The sequence below is a fragment of the Caretta caretta genome, chromosome 1 (assembly GCF_965140235.1).
Source record: "Caretta caretta isolate rCarCar2 chromosome 1, rCarCar1.hap1, whole genome shotgun sequence".
Classification (NCBI taxonomy): domain Eukaryota; kingdom Metazoa; phylum Chordata; order Testudines; family Cheloniidae; genus Caretta; species Caretta caretta.
Genome location: NC_134206.1, coordinates 258,427,916 through 258,444,354, shown reverse-complemented (window position 1 = coordinate 258,444,354; position 16,439 = coordinate 258,427,916). Strand labels below are relative to the sequence as shown.

Sequence of the window (16,439 nt, the reverse complement as noted above, 5' to 3'; positions counted from 1 at the left end):
TCTCTGCTATTCAATACTGCCACCCTCTTAATAATGCAATGTATTACCAGTCCTACCTTGATCAGTGTGGCTACAGCTATAGTGGAACCTCCTACGGCAAACTACTTCCCCTGAATTTGCTACCAGGTGTGTATACAGTATTTCCCTTGCTTTAGATCATATAGATGGAATGCTAGTCTGCTCTTCTCTCCCTGCACCAATCTCTTCCAGCAAGAATTACTTCTCAGAATCCTGCAAAGGGATTTCACACAGGCCTGGAATTCAGCTCCCTTCCAGATGCATCAGGCTGTGCCCCCTCTCCATGAGCCATCCTAGACTCCTCTTCTTCCTGGAAAGAAGCATTTGCCCCCTTAGCCTTATTGGGTGGGGGGCAGTGCTATGCAAAGGCCTGTACTATCAATTGTCCAAGGTATCAAAAGTCCAGCTCTCCCTGTTACATACAATTGTTTCCAAGTCAGCAAAAGTTGGACACAAATAGACTAGTACAACCTGGCTTGTTTACATTAAAAGAACTGCGATAAGGGGTCAAGTTGAGGTCCTATGAGAATGAGCAAAGTCTAGAAATTAGAGAAAACATTTATAGTTTAATCACTGATGTGTTTTGATTGGTTAGTGGTAATGGGAGGAGGTTACCACTCTTTTGACATTGTTTATTTGGGATTCAGTAAATGAGAGCAAGCAGGGGGAATGCAAGTACTGGAAGGAGTAAGCTTTCTGACTGTAGATTCCATTGCCTCCTAGGCTTCACCATCACATCATGGGGCTTTCTGGATCTTGAGGTACTTCCAAACTGGGCCAGAGAGTGGGACCTAGATAACATGACTTCCCCCACACACTTTGGTTAGAGCTAAATCCCAAACAACACCTTGAATGTGAGACACATGGGATCCTGATATCACCCCCACCCTCATATCATATTCCTTACCCACTTGATTTCTTCTCTTTCTCAGCCTTCTTCTGTCTAAAGAGAAGACTTAGGCAGTCTTCTGGCTTAGGCAGTGGAGGCAATTCCATCTTTTGCAACACTGTTGCAACCCTATGACTAGAAAGGCAACTCAAAGCAATGCCTTAAAAGCCAGTCTCACCATTGTTGATGACACTGTGCTGTGCCTGTGTTTCTGCAGCAGTGAGGTTGCAAATGAAAGTTGGCACCAGAGACAGAAGCTGCATTCCCTTATTTGTGCTGCTATTCTCCCCATTTGTGCTGTGGTCTTATTTTGTCTTAAAGGAAACAGGATCAGACTTCAGCAACAGCTCCAGCCCATCTCAACTCTTTTCCATTTCCCCAGAAAGGACACTTATTACCATGTCAAAAAAGCAAACAGGATGTTAGGAATCATTAAAAAGGGGATAGAGAATATCTTATTGCCCTTATATAAATGCATGGTACGCTCACATCTTGAATACTGCTTACAGATGTGGTCTCCTCCTCTCAGAAAAGATATACTGGCATTAGAAAAGGTTCAGAGAAGGGCAACTAAAATGATTAGGGAACAGGTCCCATATGAGGAGAGATTAAAGAGGCTAGGACTTTTCAGCTTGGAAAAGAGGAGACTGGGGGATATGATAGAGGTATATAAAATCATGAGTGGTGTGGAGAAAGTGAATAAGGAAAAGTTATTTACTTGTTCCCATAACAGAAGAACTAGGGGCCACCAGGTTTAAAACAAATAAAAGGAAGTTGTTCTACACACAGTGCACAGTCAACCTGTGGAACTCCTTGCCTGAGGAGGCTAGGACTATAACAGGGTTTAAAAGAGAACTAGATAAATTCATGGAGGTTAAGTCCATCAATGGCTATTAGCCAGGATGGGTAAGGAATGGTTCTAGCCTCTGTGTGTCAGAGGGTGGAGATGGATGGCAGGCAAGAGATCAGTTGATCATTACTTGTTAGGATCACTCCCACTGGGGCACCTGGCATTGGCCACTTTCGGCAGACAGGATACTGGGCTGGATGGACCTTTGGTCTGACCCAGTATGGCCATTCTTATGTCTAACACCAGCTGGAGGTAGGTTCACCCGTACAGTGGCATGTACAGTAGAGATACTGCACAGCCAGCTTGCAGAGATACAAAGAGCAGTGCAGACCGTGAAGCGCAGCTTAGGAGAGTAGAGTGCCCTGCACACCTGAACCCCAGGGTATATACCCTAAATACCCTCTCTGCACCCCCAAGCTGTGCCTCCCAGGGCTTTAGTGCTCCCCTGCCGGAGCCTTTCCCCGCCCGAGGTCGCTGCACTCCGCAGCAACGAGCGTGGGCCCCGTAGCCTGCCTGTCTCTGCGGCCGGTAGCTGCAGTGGTGGTGCCGGGACTCCCCCGTGCGGGGGGGGGGGGAGCCTGTCAGATGAGGGGGTTTCCCATCACCACACTGGGCGGTGGCAGCGAAAGGCCCTGAGAACTGCAGCTGTTTTAGGGGAAAGGTCATGGGGGGCTGGCCCAGCCCTGTGACAGAAACCCAAGGTGTCAGTGCCCCAGGCAGGCGCCCACACGGGCACCTCCTGGCCCTGGGGCTCATCCCCCACCCCGGGCACCCTGGGCTCTGCCTGGCCTGGCTCAGCTCCCAGCCAGCAGGGGGAATTCATTTGGGCCTGTCCCTTTAAGACTCCTGCTGGGCAGCTTCACCCCCGACACGTGACACGGGGGTGACAGCCCGGCTGACAGGGAGCGCGTCTCCTACATCACGTGACTCGGCTCCGCCGGGCAGCTGAGTAGCGCCGATCCGATCTCAGTGCCCGCCTCTCCCTCGGGAGGAACAGCCGCTCTTGCAACTTCTCTCGTTGGTGGGGTATAGTCTATCCGCCGCAGGAGGACCGCAGCCGCCGGGGCTCTATAGTCCGAGTTTGGTGTTTACGGGGCAGCCGGACGGGACCTGCCTGGATCGATTGGCTACAGCCCGACGTATTAGGTGCGTCAATACGTCACATGTGGCGCATCACACGGACGCCGGTCACGCCTCTTTCCTTATTGGGTGGGAGTGGGGGAGGGTCAGTGGGGTCGCGCCTATTGGCCAGGGGTGAGGGTGGGGTCGGGTCACCTGTCCCCATTGAGGGAGCTTAGCGGAGCACTGGCTCCCCATTGGCTGGGATGGAGTGGGGCAAGGGGGTGATTCACCCCACTGACTGGAGGCTTCACATCCCTGTTCCCCATTGGCTGCGGTGGTGTGGGACAGTGTGTCTGATACCCCCTTTTCCCTTTGAGTTGGGGGGAGTTCACTTAGGGTGTCCCTGTTCCCTATTTTGGGGGCTGTGACCCCCGGTCATGTGGGGCCTACCAAGATGGAGGAGTACCAGGGAGGAGAAAGGGTTTAGCGCCAGAGACTGGGCAAGGAGGTGGCGAGCTGTGGACTAGGTGCATCCATAGCAGCGCCTGGTGGGCCTGCAGTGCTGGCACCAAGGTGGATTCACCCCAAAGCTGAGCGCTGGAGTGACTTACCTGTAGCCCCACCGGGCTCTTGCAAGTATCTTGTGCCTGGATTTCGTTTTCAACAGAGCTGGCCTCGCTGTTCCCATGATGGCCCCACCTGCTGCCCAGTGTCCATGGGGCCTGCTCCTAACCTTTGCCTTCTACTTGGGCTCTTCCTGCACTGACAGTGCCTCTGCCCTTCCACACCACGACTATTGCATCATTGGTGCTGGCCCCTCAGGCTTGCAGATGGCCTATTTCCTCCAGCGTGCAGGCCGGGACTATGTGGTCTTTGAGCGTAGCCATGCACCTGGCAGCTTCTTTGCCCTTTATCCACGCCATCGCAAGCTCATCAGCATCAACAAACGACACACTGGCAAGTCCAACAGCGAGTTCAATCTTCGCCATGACTGGAACTCTCTTCTCAGCCATGACAGCCGACTGCTTTTCCAACACTACTCTCATGACTTCTTCCCTGAGGCTGACACCATGGTGCATTACCTTGAAGACTTTGCTTCCATGTTGGAGCTCCGGGTTCAGTACAACACTGCCATCATCCATGTGAGACTGGAGAGGGACTCACAGGCATGGAATGGCCATTACTTCATTCTTACAGACCATAACAGCCAGGACTACAGATGCAGGTAACCAGCAAAGTGGGCCCTGGTCGGCTATGCAGCTTTCCACGAGCCTAGTACGTAGCTACCTGTTGGGTTGTAGGTGACATGACATTATTTTTGAAAAAGTGCCACCTTCCTTGAGCAACATCACACTGCAGAAGTTTGAAGTGCTGACAGGTGTTATTTCTATTCCCATGGTAAAGCAGTTTCAGTAAACAACCATTTGGGCATAAAGCCATGAACGTTTTGAGTCTGAGATGATTGTATTCTAAACCCTATTATATGTTTCCAGATGCTCTTTAGGAGCCCAGAACTGGACTAGCAGGTCAGGTCTGAGGTGCATTGTCTGAAGGATGGATTTGGGCAGAACTGGAATAATGGGTTGCTACCAGTTAGGAAGAGGTGCTGTCATAGAGTTGTGTGGACAGCTCAGAACTGGAACAGCAGATAGTGTTGCCAGTCAGGATTACCCAATATTCCTTTCCAACTCTTAGATGTTGCCCTAACATTAAATAACAGTAGGAACAGATGGCCTGTGAGATGATTCTGTTTACCTTATTATCATCTTTTTTTTTTAATTGAGATATTTTCTGTCCCATAATAAAATGACAGGGAGCACGCCATATACTGTATTAAAAGGCAACACATTTAAAATGTGTAGAAGGAAATACTTTTCATGCACCATATAGTTAACCTGTGAAACTCACTGGCATTAGTTTTTTTAATACAAAAAGCTTAGGGAGAGTTGAAGAAGATTAGACACTTACGTATAGCATCTGCAATGGCCTTTGCTAGAATAAAATTACAAGGGTTATTGACCCTCCTGGTATGGAGAATAAGCAGACCACTAACTGAAGTAGGGAAGATGCTTCCACCCATGCTGTATAGTATTGAGCAGTAAAAATGCATTAAACAGCTGCTTCAGTATGGCAGGCTGCAGAATATTACACTGAACAAGGTAGCAGTAGTGTAATCCTGTACTACAGGAGGTGAGATGGCGGATGAGATCTTATGTGGCAATTCCTATATTCCCTAATGTTGACAGTGCTTTCTTATCATGTCTCTTTGCAGCCTATTGTTGGTAGCCACTGGAACATGGGTTCCCAATGTGGTAAACTTCCCTGGCTCGGAATATGTTGAGGGCTATGAATCTGTGTCCATCAACCCAGAGAACTTTGCTGGCCAGACTGTGTTGATCTTGGGTCGGGGGAACTCTGCCTTTGAGACCGCCGAGAACATTCTGGGCGTCACCAATTTCATACACATGGTGAGCCGCTCCCGCGTTCGCCTCTCTTGGGCCACCCACTATGTTGGAGATTTAAGGTATGAGGCTGCTCTCCTTCATGGTTTTAATGTGAATTGAATATTAACCAAGTGAAATTGCCATTGTCTGGTGAGACTGGCCGTTAGGACTGGTACAGCAGACTAATAGCTTGGAGGATGAGTAATGGGATATGGGCCCTTTCACCTGTAGGCCTATGTTTTAATCCAGCCCAGGTTTGCAGTTACTGAAAGTTGTCTATTTCATGGCTATGAAATGAGTTGGTAGGGAGAGTCTCTGACAGTTCCTAATGGAAACAAATCATAAAATCTGTCATCATTACAATCACTAATTGGCCCCTTGCTTGCTACCTCAGACGGGAGGCCCAGGATTGACTGGACCACGGAAGGATAGTCCAGTGGTTAGGGCCCTAGCTCGGGAGACCCAGGTTCAATTTCTTTCTCTGCCACAGATGCCCTGCGTGACCTTGAGCAAGTTTAGTCTGTGCCTCGCTTCCCCATCTGTAAAATGGGGATAATAGCACTGCCCTACTTCACAAGGGTGTTGGGACGATGAACACCTTAATGACCATGAAACACTCAGATACTCTGGGAATGGGGGTCATAGATAGAATGGAGACTGAGCTCTCCTTTTATTGCTGTGAGGTGTACTGGTGAGGCAGTATGGAGGAAACGTGTACTGCCACTATCTACGTTGTACCTGCTTGGGTGGTACATAAAGGATGTCTGTCTCTAGCACTGTCAGTCTGGCATGTCTCACCAGCACCAAATTCCCACAGACACAAAAGGCACCAATTGTGAGATAGTTATAGTGTGCTTTGGGACAGAATTGTAGGATGCGTAATAAACTTGTCATGTTTCCAGGAGCAGTTTTTGAACCCCAGATGCCTCCTCTTTCTTATATTCTCCCTGTTTCTCAGAGCGATTAACAATGGCCTTCTAGATACATACCAGCTGAAGTCTTTGGACGGGCTACTGGAGGGTGACTTGGAAGATCTGGCTATTGTCAAGGATAAGAAAGGGAAGCTGCACATCACTCTCAAATTCTATCTGGAGAACAGCAACAGCAGTGCAGGTGCAGAATCCATCACTCTCCCACAGGATGAGCTGGACAACTTTGCCACCCGGGCACCCTACGACCGTGTCATCCGCTGCCTGGGTTGGAAGTTTGACTTCTCCATTTACAACAGGTGAGGGTGAACCAGGGCCTGGAGGAGGCAGGAACAGAGAAAGTGGATTATGTATGTGGGTGTGTGAGAGAGCATGTACCACTGCCCTCTAACAGATGGGATGTCAGACCTGAGTGAATGGAGTTGTTTGAATTTGTAAACCTGCTTCCTTGACTCCCTGGGGAGAGGCCTATGTCTCTGGAGCTGAAGGCCCTGAGTCCCTGATGTCCTGTGAGTATTGTCAGCTGGTGACTGCATCCATGGTGTACAGATACAGATCCATACAGCGAAGCTTTTTTCTAGTCTTCATCCTCAGCACATATCCTCATCACTCTCTGCCTTGGCTTATCTCATAATACAGACTGGAAATGATATCAGTAACTCTGCTTTCCTCTTAAATGGGTTGTTACTGTGTCAAGTGGCTCAGACCCAAATATGACCCCACCCAAAACCACCTTAAAATGGATACTCTTGGTTTCTAATAAAATTCCCTGTGTGCTCCTGGCTGGAGAAGGAACAAAACCTTCTGAGGGCAGTGGAAGCAGGAAGCAAGATCTTTCAAAATGACCAGAGCATAGCCTATGCCCCTCCAGACACGTTCAGCCACCTACCCTCAAATCTCCCCTTCCTGACTGGCTTAATCTGCTCTTTTGTGCACCCAGATCTCTTAGGCTGATGCCAGGGAAAGGGAATAAGAAGAAGTATCCTCTGATCAAACCCAGTTATGAGTCAAGAGGCACCCTGGGGCTCTTTGTTCTGGGCGCTGCTAGCCACTCTATCGACTTCAGGAAATCTGCTGGGGGCTTTATCCATGGATTCCGATATACAAGTGAGCGTTGGATGTACAGAATGGGCAAAAGTTGGGAAAGAAGGGCTGAGGTGGGACGGAACAATTCACTGGCTAGTAGTGGATTAGTGAATGTTACTAGATCACCTTCAGTCTTTAGTATATCACACAGTCCTCATTGTGAGAATGTGATATATCCAGTTTGTGATTGCATAGCAAGGTATGGGGTGAAGGACAGGCTGTGGAAGAGATTTTGGCCCATATCTGTTATGTCATTTTTTGTTTTTTGTCTTTGTTTGTGAGTTTGTCTTCCTATCTCTTGCCTTCTACCTCTTATTTATATAACGCAATACATAAGTTCTTGCCATCAGGTATATTGTCTTCTGACTGGTTGTGGGTGAGAGGTCTGTTTTGTGGAGCAGAGTTTTGGGCAGAGGCCTTAATATTTTTTGAAAATTCTTATACTTGAGAGAGACTGCCACTCTTAATGAAATGATTCATTAAGAGAACTCCCCTACTTCCTAGCCGGTTAGGATCACCTCAGCTTTCTGAGGACTGTCCACTCAGGGTGTGAGTGACCCTGGGGAAAATTCTTAGTGCTGATTGGCTGAGGTGGAGATCACATGATTTGCTATAGTCTAGAATCTATCTTGTGTGTCATGATGTTGCTTGTATGTGTCTCCTTGTTGTGCGATTCAGTATCTTAAAAGTATGAGCTGTATTTTAAAGTGAGCCTTTTCTTTCTTGACTTGCTGTCTTAGCTCGTGCTGTCCATCACTTGTTGGAACATCGTCATCACGGAGTCCCCTGGCCAGCATCAGTCTACCCCATTACACAACTGACAAATTCCATCATCAAACGGGTGAATGAGGCGTCTGGACTCTACCAGATGTTCAGTGTCTTGGGTGACATCATTCTGCTGAGAGAGTGAGTGAGTAATTATTCCCAGCACTCTGATTCATCAATAAGTCCCTTCTCTTTGGGGGCTAAAACAAACCAAAACCTCCTGCTGAAGTCAAAACTGTATTCCTAGATTCCCCTTTGAATGTCCCTGGTGAAAAGCTTTCAATGAGATATGCTGTCTCAGTTTTGGATGGGGAGAAGCAGGGCTTAAATTCTCCCCAAATATTTCCCGGAGCCCCAGGGCTTGGGGCTCCAGCCCCATGGGGTATGCCAGGACTCTGCACCGGATGGCTTTGGCTGAATTTAAGCCCTGGGGAGAAGGGTCCCTTTGTCTGGAAATAATGGAGACTTGTAATAGGATACTGAGCTTTTTAAATCCCTACATCACTAGGTCTGGTCCAAACCGGATGGATAATGACTGAAAGTCATTACCATCTGATGACCGTTTATTGGCCTCAGCCTATGAGGATATATTGGGTGCTATGTATTTGCCTTAATCCCTTGTTGACTGGTTAGATTGTTCCTTGTAGAAAGATCTCATGAATGTGGTTGTGGCTCCTAGAAATGCCACAGCATTTGAGTACCTGGAGGAGTATCCAGTCGGGATCCTGGCAGAGCTGGAATTGCACACAGGGAGAAAGGCCCACAATGGGCTCTTTGTTGTCATCATGGAGTATGGGAAGAATTTTTCTGGGGCTGACAAGGATGTCTTCTACTACAACCGAGCAGTGGGGGAGGCACAACATGCCTGGCAGTCTAACTTCCTGCATCCTGTTATTTATTACTACAAACGACTCCCCACAGGTAAGCTGACAAGCAGCCCTCCCCACCCTTGTATCCTGATTATCCCATATATACAAGATGGAAAGTTAAGGATGGTTCAGGACAAGAGGGAATTTTGAGTCTATCCTAGACAACTTTCCCTGCTTCTTTGAAGTTGCTCCCCTGTGGTATACTAGCCACTACTGTAGGTGCTAATGGTGTACTTGTAACCCACCCACCCCATCTATGTATATTCATTTGTTGTCTCTTGTCTGACCCTTGTAAGCCTCTTGGGTCAGGGATCGTCTGTTTGTACAGCACCTGGCACAGTGAAGTCCTGGTCTATGACTAGGGCCCTTAGGCCCTACAGTAGTAAAAATAATAAGAATACAAAATAAAGAAATGGAAGAGGGAAGGGAAGTTCCTGTAGAACTCATCAGCGCTGCTCTTCAGTCATCCAGAAGACATCACTGATGAGTCACGTCAGATATGGCAACTTCCTGCAATATCTTTGGGAGACCAGTTGTATTAAGTGCATAAATGGTTTATGTATCATTGTGGGCCAAGTATTGTATACGCTCCATGGAAGGGTGTGATAGAGAAGGGCTACAACAGCTCCTCCAGAAAGTGAACACAGTAGAGGATGATTTAGGGAAATCACTGATTATAACATTTCTAGAGAAGTAACACTTCCTGGGAAGGCTCACATAGTCTGGTTCAAATCCACTGACCAACAGACAAATAAAGGACTTTTGGATAAATAGCCCAAGCTTAAACCGATTCAGGGCCTTCATTCTGGTCTAAAGACTGATATGAACGGGTAACCACAGGAAAAACCCAGTTGTGGGGTTTGAAGAACTGACATCTACCAGAGTCCTGTGTTGGGAGTTCGGGGGTGACCTCTGGTAGGCTCTTAAGCATGTGTGTAGGTTCTTTTATTGTCTTTATGTGCTTTCTCTGTAATGCTTTTACCTTCAGAATAAATGTGATTGCTTGGAGGGAGCTGTGTAGTGACTTGTAACTGCTGGCAATACACTGGTAATAGCCCTCAGAGAGAAGGCAAAGTGCAGATGCTGGCTATTTGGGCAGACTGGCTTTCTGGAGATATTGCAGTGGAGATCAAGTTGCTGTGCAGCCTTAAAAACCCCGGTCAGAACTGAGTGAGACTGCCCAGGAGAGGTGGGAGTTGGGAGACCGAAATCTTTAAGTGGGTGCCCTCGAGGGACCACAGAGAGGGAAATACAGGTGCGTTTACCCTGAAACTGTGACAAGTGGCTAGGTGGTGGTTGAAACCTCAAGTTTGGTTCCAGAAAAGGGGTGTTGGGGAAACATTTCAACTGTCCAGAAGAATCCGGTATCCCATGGAAGCGATGTGCATGGTTTTCCTTTGCCTGGTGCCATGTGACTTCTGAGTTGTGTAAGTACTGCGGTGCCTAGTGTTGTTGCCAAAAGTCAACTGCTCTCCTGTGGTTTACCCATCTCTGAGACATCATATACTGACAGGAGAACCCCCAGCTCTGATGAAAGAAGCCAAGAGCAAGATTTAAAAGCAGCGTAACATCAAAGCAAATAAAAACGCACACAATGAATTTCCCTAGGAGGATCCAAAGATTAGAGTGTTGACATTTCACCTCCAGAGACTTAGCTTCAGATTCTGGCATGGGTCACAAGGGAAGTGAATTTGGTTAATAATAACATAAAGCCTAAGCACAGTTTGGCATGACTGGCTGGTTCAGAGGAATCCGAGCTAAAATAGTAATGGTGGGTGTCGTGTGTGTGTGTGCGCCCCCGCGTCCATCCAGGATTGGAAAAGCAAGGGATGCTGCAGGGCCAGGAGTGAGGGGCATTGACAGAGCTGAGAGTCAGTCCAGGACTGGAATAGCTGAGATTCATGCTGCAGATCAGAACGAGGTGCAGTGTTGCAAGTTAGGGGGCCAGGAGTGGAAGCTGGAATAGCTGTTGCAGTGTTAACATCCCATCTCCTTGAGCTCTTCCGAATTCCATTTTGATTCTGGAAAAGGAGGACAAAAGCACATTTTCTCCTTTGTTAATATGATCTGCTCTGTCAACAGAGCGTGAGATGAGGCTCTGTCCTCCAGACTGGCCTCTCCCCCGCCCAGATGCTGTCCATCATATTGTGGAGGATTTCCTGACAGACTGGACTGCCCCAAATGCCCATATTCTCCCACTTAGACGCTTCCTGGAGAATTGTCTGGAAACTGACCTGCGCAGCTTCTTTGCAGGTAAGCTGGACGCTAGCTGGCAATGGGGGTTTGGAGACGCATCTGACTCAGATAGGACAGTAGCAGGCCAACAGTTTAGTTAACATGAAAGATCCCTCTGACTACTGGGCAGCTGGGAAATCTTACTACTAGTTGGATGCACTCCATGAAACAGGAAGAAGTGCTGGGTCATATCAGGAGCTCACCCATTCCAAAATAGCCTATGATCTTAATTGCCCCAAGAAGCAGAGGGACAGCAGGGTGCCCCTTGGCAGGTCCTCTCTCCTGGGAGTGTATGCTAGGTCTTGATTCAATACCCCACAGGCTGCAGCTTCCCCACTCCTCCATCTGAAATGAGATTTGTGCTGACAAGCACCACAGCTGCTTTCAGTTGGAAACAGTAGGGACAGTTTGTGGAATGAGAGATGAGAACTCTGTGATACCAAAGCTGGAAAACTAGTCTCTCACCTCCTGAGCTGGAGAATGGGTTGGGAAACCTATATATGAATTTCATGGGGCCACAGAGAGAAGCACCTCTGAGCTACCAAATTGAAGAACCAGGTTTCGACCTCAAATCCTGTTCCTCCGTCTCTGAATTTACAGATTCTGCGGGAGACAGTTAATTACTCTGGATTAATCAAGTCAGGGTGCTTGCTGGCGAAGTGCTGTCACTGTCCCTGACCTTTATTTTTTTGGTTCCGAATGATTGAGCATCTCTACATAATCTTTTTTTGTTTTTATTTGTAGAGTCCTGTTTCCTGTTTGCTCTGACTCACCGGAAGCTGCCTCCCTTTTGTCAGCAGGGATACCTGCGAATGCAAGGGCTTGTGGGTAACAAAAGACTTAGGCACCATGCAGTGGAAGCTGGCCTACTGGAGGACCACACTGTTATGCACTCTACAGATGAACTGCTTGGTGGCCAGAGAGGTTCATGTGACCAGTTGCTGAAGGATCACATGATACCAGGTAGCCCCCTACATCATCTTGTGAATACCAAGGATGAACTTTAACCTTTCCCAATTCATACTGAAACCCATGGGGACTGTTGTGACAATACTGTAACACACATCTGCAGCAAGATTCCAACCTCTTTCATGTGACACTGGCTTCCTGCCCATCCCTCCAGCTGTCCACATATTGCCAAAGACCTGCTCAGATCTGTTGTGACTGATGGGCCTGATGTGCTGTGGAGGATAAGTTAGAAGCTGAGATTCAGTGAGGCGGAGGCTTCTCCTTTGTCCCTGCAGAGCCCACGGTGCTTGAAGACAGTGTTGTATTTATCTTATGGACCAATGTCTGGGGCAACATTTGGGGATCAAAGATATGGGGAGAGAAAGAGAGAAGAGATGCACAGATGGCTTACCATGAAATATTTTCGGTTTTGATGTGACACAGTTACATGTCTTGAGGGCAGCTTGGAGACTGATCATTGGATGCTGTGTCCAGCACATTCTTGTGTATACTTGAAGATTTGTATGTCCACTGAATTCAGAAGCGATACCTTCAGAAGCAAAGTTTTTCGTGCCCTTTGATAGAGACAATGAGGTGCATGCCAGTATATTTAGTTTTAGTGCAGGGCAATATAATGTCACTGCCTGGACACGGGTCCCAAAAGCCATCTCCCTCTCTAATGGTGAGCAGCTAGCCTAGGAAGCCTAGACCCAATGTGAACTGTCACTAAATTAGCCCTGCTACCCTATCCATTCCTTTACTTGGTGGAGTTGGTATTCTGTGCCAGCTGCTCCTATTTAGAAGGGATAGTCCCTGTATTTTTTAGCAAAATATCTGTCCTATTTGCTCTATGTCCTTCCAAAAAGCTTCCTGTGCATTTCACTCTAGTTAAAATGTGTATTCCTAGTTTTCTTCCCAGATGTTCCTATTTATAGCTTTCAGATGTTGTATGGTAAATTGTCTGCATTTTATTGCTCCTTCCCTAATAGGCACAGACCTCTCACTTCTTGGAAACCACTAATCAGAGCAAGGAGTTTGAGCTCAGTCTTCCTATGTCCCCATGATTTCTGTGAGGTAGAGGAGGGGCAGATGGGAATATGCTTCCTGCTCTCCCCATATCCATGAGAATACCTTACATTTGTGCTTCCTGGTAAGATGGGTGGAGGAGAGGGTGGACCTGAATATTCCCTCCCCGTCAGCTGATTCCTAAGTAGCCTTTCCCAGGGACCCCTTAAATTTTCTTTCGCTTCCTATAAAGACCCAGTTCCTATAGCTCTTTGCTGCTGGAGGCTGGGGAGCACTGAGATGAGTGAGGTATTGAAAGGAGTGTCACTCTTAACTGGGAACACTGGTGACAATGCTGCTGCTGTCAAAGGATCCTCTTAGTAGCTGCTACTGGGAGAAACAGGGTTGGCGTCTCAGAAGGTGTAAATTGTTATTGCTCCACTCTCTCTCTTTAATGGAACTACATCCCTTTTCACCGGATGCGAATCTGGCCCAGAGGGAGATGGTTGAACAGTCTGTACTCACCAAGCAGCCCACAAAACTCACCATGGGCTTCCTACATGTGGACTATCCAAGGGGGGTAGAATTAGGAGGGCCAGTAAGAATGCTAACGCGCCTGTCTGACCTAAAGGTTCAGTTTCATTGTCTATGAAATACTAAAGCCAAGAGCAGGCCCGCTGTACGCACATGCATGCGTGCACACACACACAAAGCACGCTCTGTAGTATCCCCACTCAAGATCGTAAGACTATAAATTCCTAGTGTGTGGGTTGCCTTAGATTGCAATTCTGCTCTGAAAAGTGACTTAAAATGGTATCATCTTCTCCACCTGTGCGTCTAAATCAGATCTGTTAACTTCAATGTCAGAAGGTTTTACTGTTTACTCCTGCTACCCATGCAGAGCCAGAACAGTTGAGAGAATGAGCATGATTCATTCTGACTCTCACGTAATCAATAACATTTGTTAAGTCCTAACTTCATCTTTGGTGGCACTTGAACCAATCCAAATCCATTGTCCCTCTGGGATCCCAGGCAGGAATGGTAGTTGGGAAAACCATTCTACTTGTAAAGCAGACAAGTTGGATCTGGACGTCACAAAGGAGCAAGAAACACAAACTTCCATGGTGCCATTTTTGTAATGACTTTTCATAGCGGAACTTCATTTTAATACCGATGCTCAATTTAATTTTATTGTATCTCCTGTTGAAGTGGATTACTGCCTGTTGTAATTGGTTGTATAGGTTTTGTATGGTTCTATTCTTCCCGTGCAGTTTAAAAAAATATTTACACAGCTCCCACTGTTGGCTTTTTAACCCTTTGCTCAGAGGAGATAGGTATACGTGCAGGTATGGCCACAACCATGAGACTCAATAGGAGTTTTTCTACAAACTTCAGTGAGCTTTAGATCCGACCCATAAAGGGAGTAAAGGATTCAAAGTATGCAAAGGTAGACTGACTAGTGATCTGAGAAAAGTAATTAACAGCAAAACAAGCCACTCTTACATCCTCCCCCCATATGCTTGCTATGGGGTTCTATCCTTTTTTAATCTAGTTCAACAGGTTTTGGACAAAAGGAGCTTGTTGGACAAATAAACTGTAAGGCTAATACTTATCTGACCAGTGCCATTTACCCTCCCCAATCACAGCACTGCCTTTGCTCTCACCCTCTGGGACACAGGAGCAACACACAGTCCTCACCCAGCACACCCAAATTTGGCCCACTCACAAACACTGTGCTCTAGAAAGGGGGTGTGTGTGAGTGAGTGACTGACCACTGCTCTAGCTGAGACTAAAGAGGTGCCTTCAGTCTTCAAAGCTGTTGATCCAACAACACCTTTCATCTAAGCTCAGTGTTTTTAAAAAGCCTTTCCCCTACAATGCTGTGAAAGACATGTTGCTGGCACCCAGTGCCAGAAGCAAGCAACAGCAGGGGTTCATTGCCTGGTGTGTGTCACCCAATAAACACAACGGGGTGGAGAAGCAGAAAAGTTTATTTGGAGCTCTAAAGAAGGTACAGAGAGAAAAGAATCTCAAATCCTGCACACTGAGCAGGCAGAGTCACATACCTTTATACTCCTTATCTCTCTTGCATTACACATCAGCCACGTAAAACTGCTTTGCCTTATATGGGTTACAACAATACTTTTTCCGGCAACCTTTAACAAGCATTTTAGCAATTCAAAACAACAGCACAGTCTGCTTAGCCTTGTAATTAATGAGGCAAATAAGCGGTTATGGCCTTGTAGCTGATTCCTGCCATTATCCTAACTTGGTGCCAGCAAAACCTACACAAAACAGCTCTATCTGCAGCTGCAGCATTATTTTGGGAGTACACGGGCTTTCTCAGGCCAGCCAGGACTGAACTCTGTGAAGGGGGGTTGAGAAGGGCACCTCAGTCGCTAGAGCAAAGAGACTTCCTCGTCACTCATGGTCTTCCATCCCCTTGACTTAACTAGTGGCCATGCCCTGGGACCCCAACAGACAGTTCCCACCCCACCTGCCCTTTGACAGTTTTTAGATCTTTTAGTTTAACAAAGACCAAGAATAGATTGTGTTGTTTCCAAAGTAGTGGGATGTTGCTGTATTGCAACTAGCAGGGACTACGAGAGCTCACTGCACAAAACTGGGATGATTTTGCTTTGTTACTACCCCAGCTTGTACCCATCGTAAAGCAGTGGGCCACAAAAACACCTGAAAACAATATGGTAAGACAGTTCTTGCCATCTGTCAGGTGAATAAACAGGGATAGAATGAAGGTGCCGCAATTAGCAAGGTTTTATTTGTGGTAATGACTATCATTGGCTTGAAAATTTTTGCCTTTTTGTACCTTGTAGCAGAAATCACTGCCAGTAGCAACTTCAATGTACAGTGAGGTAGTAGGCTAAGGGTTGGCTTATCAGTCTGTTGGCACAAAGACAATAGGGGGGATGATAATCATCTGATATTCACATCATCCTAAATTGCCTTGGAGCCAATCTGAAACACAGTGGCCATTCTGCACTTGTGATGCTGCACACCACTGTGGTGGGGTACTAGAGTCTGTACTGACCCATAAGGAAAAATGACACTTTTGGGTTGTCCACATCATTTAATGTGGGAGCGTGGGTGTTCTATGGAGGTTTTGTTTTTCTTAAATCTCCATCTCCTGAACTCAAGAGTCTGCATGAGAATTGCAACATTTTAATCAGTGAAAGTCATAGTTGTGAAGCAAAGCTTGAAAACAAGGCTCAGAACCCCAAAGGGAAATAAAAAGAATCCAATATATATTGAAAAACAAAATCACTTGTGATTGTTCAGCCACTTTCATTATTTTTAGGACCTGACTCATGATTTTGAAAC

The 16,439-nt window shown here is 46.9% G+C and overlaps 1 protein-coding gene across 1 annotated transcript; it reads left to right on the top strand.

The window, feature by feature from the left end:
* Positions 1–2,674: 2,674 nt before the first annotated feature.
* On the top strand, positions 2,675–14,394 carry FOXRED2 (FAD dependent oxidoreductase domain containing 2). Its single transcript, XM_048832974.2, has 9 exons — positions 2,675–2,903; positions 3,487–4,044; positions 5,092–5,343; positions 6,222–6,491; positions 7,133–7,299; positions 8,019–8,184; positions 8,723–8,964; positions 10,995–11,165; positions 11,892–14,394. Exons 2-9 carry the CDS (start codon positions 3,506–3,508, stop codon positions 12,152–12,154), a joined length of 2,070 nt encoding a protein of 689 aa, XP_048688931.2. The 5' UTR covers positions 2,675–2,903; positions 3,487–3,505; the 3' UTR covers positions 12,155–14,394.
* The last annotated feature ends 2,045 nt before the right edge of the window (positions 14,395–16,439 follow it).

What these genes read in the sequence shown, in the direction of transcription:
- FOXRED2 (XM_048832974.2), top strand. Translation starts at nt 3,506, where the DNA reads ATGATGGCCCCACCTGCTGCCCAGTGTCCATGGGGCCTGCTCCTAACC. An exon ending in CCATGGATTCCGATATACAA is followed by an intron (nt 7,300 to 8,018) that starts GTGAGCGTTGGA and finishes TTGCTGTCTTAG; the next exon opens with CTCGTGCTGTCCATCACTTG. An exon ending in CCTGCGCAGCTTCTTTGCAG is followed by an intron (nt 11,166 to 11,891) that starts GTAAGCTGGACG and finishes TTTTATTTGTAG; the next exon opens with AGTCCTGTTTCCTGTTTGCT.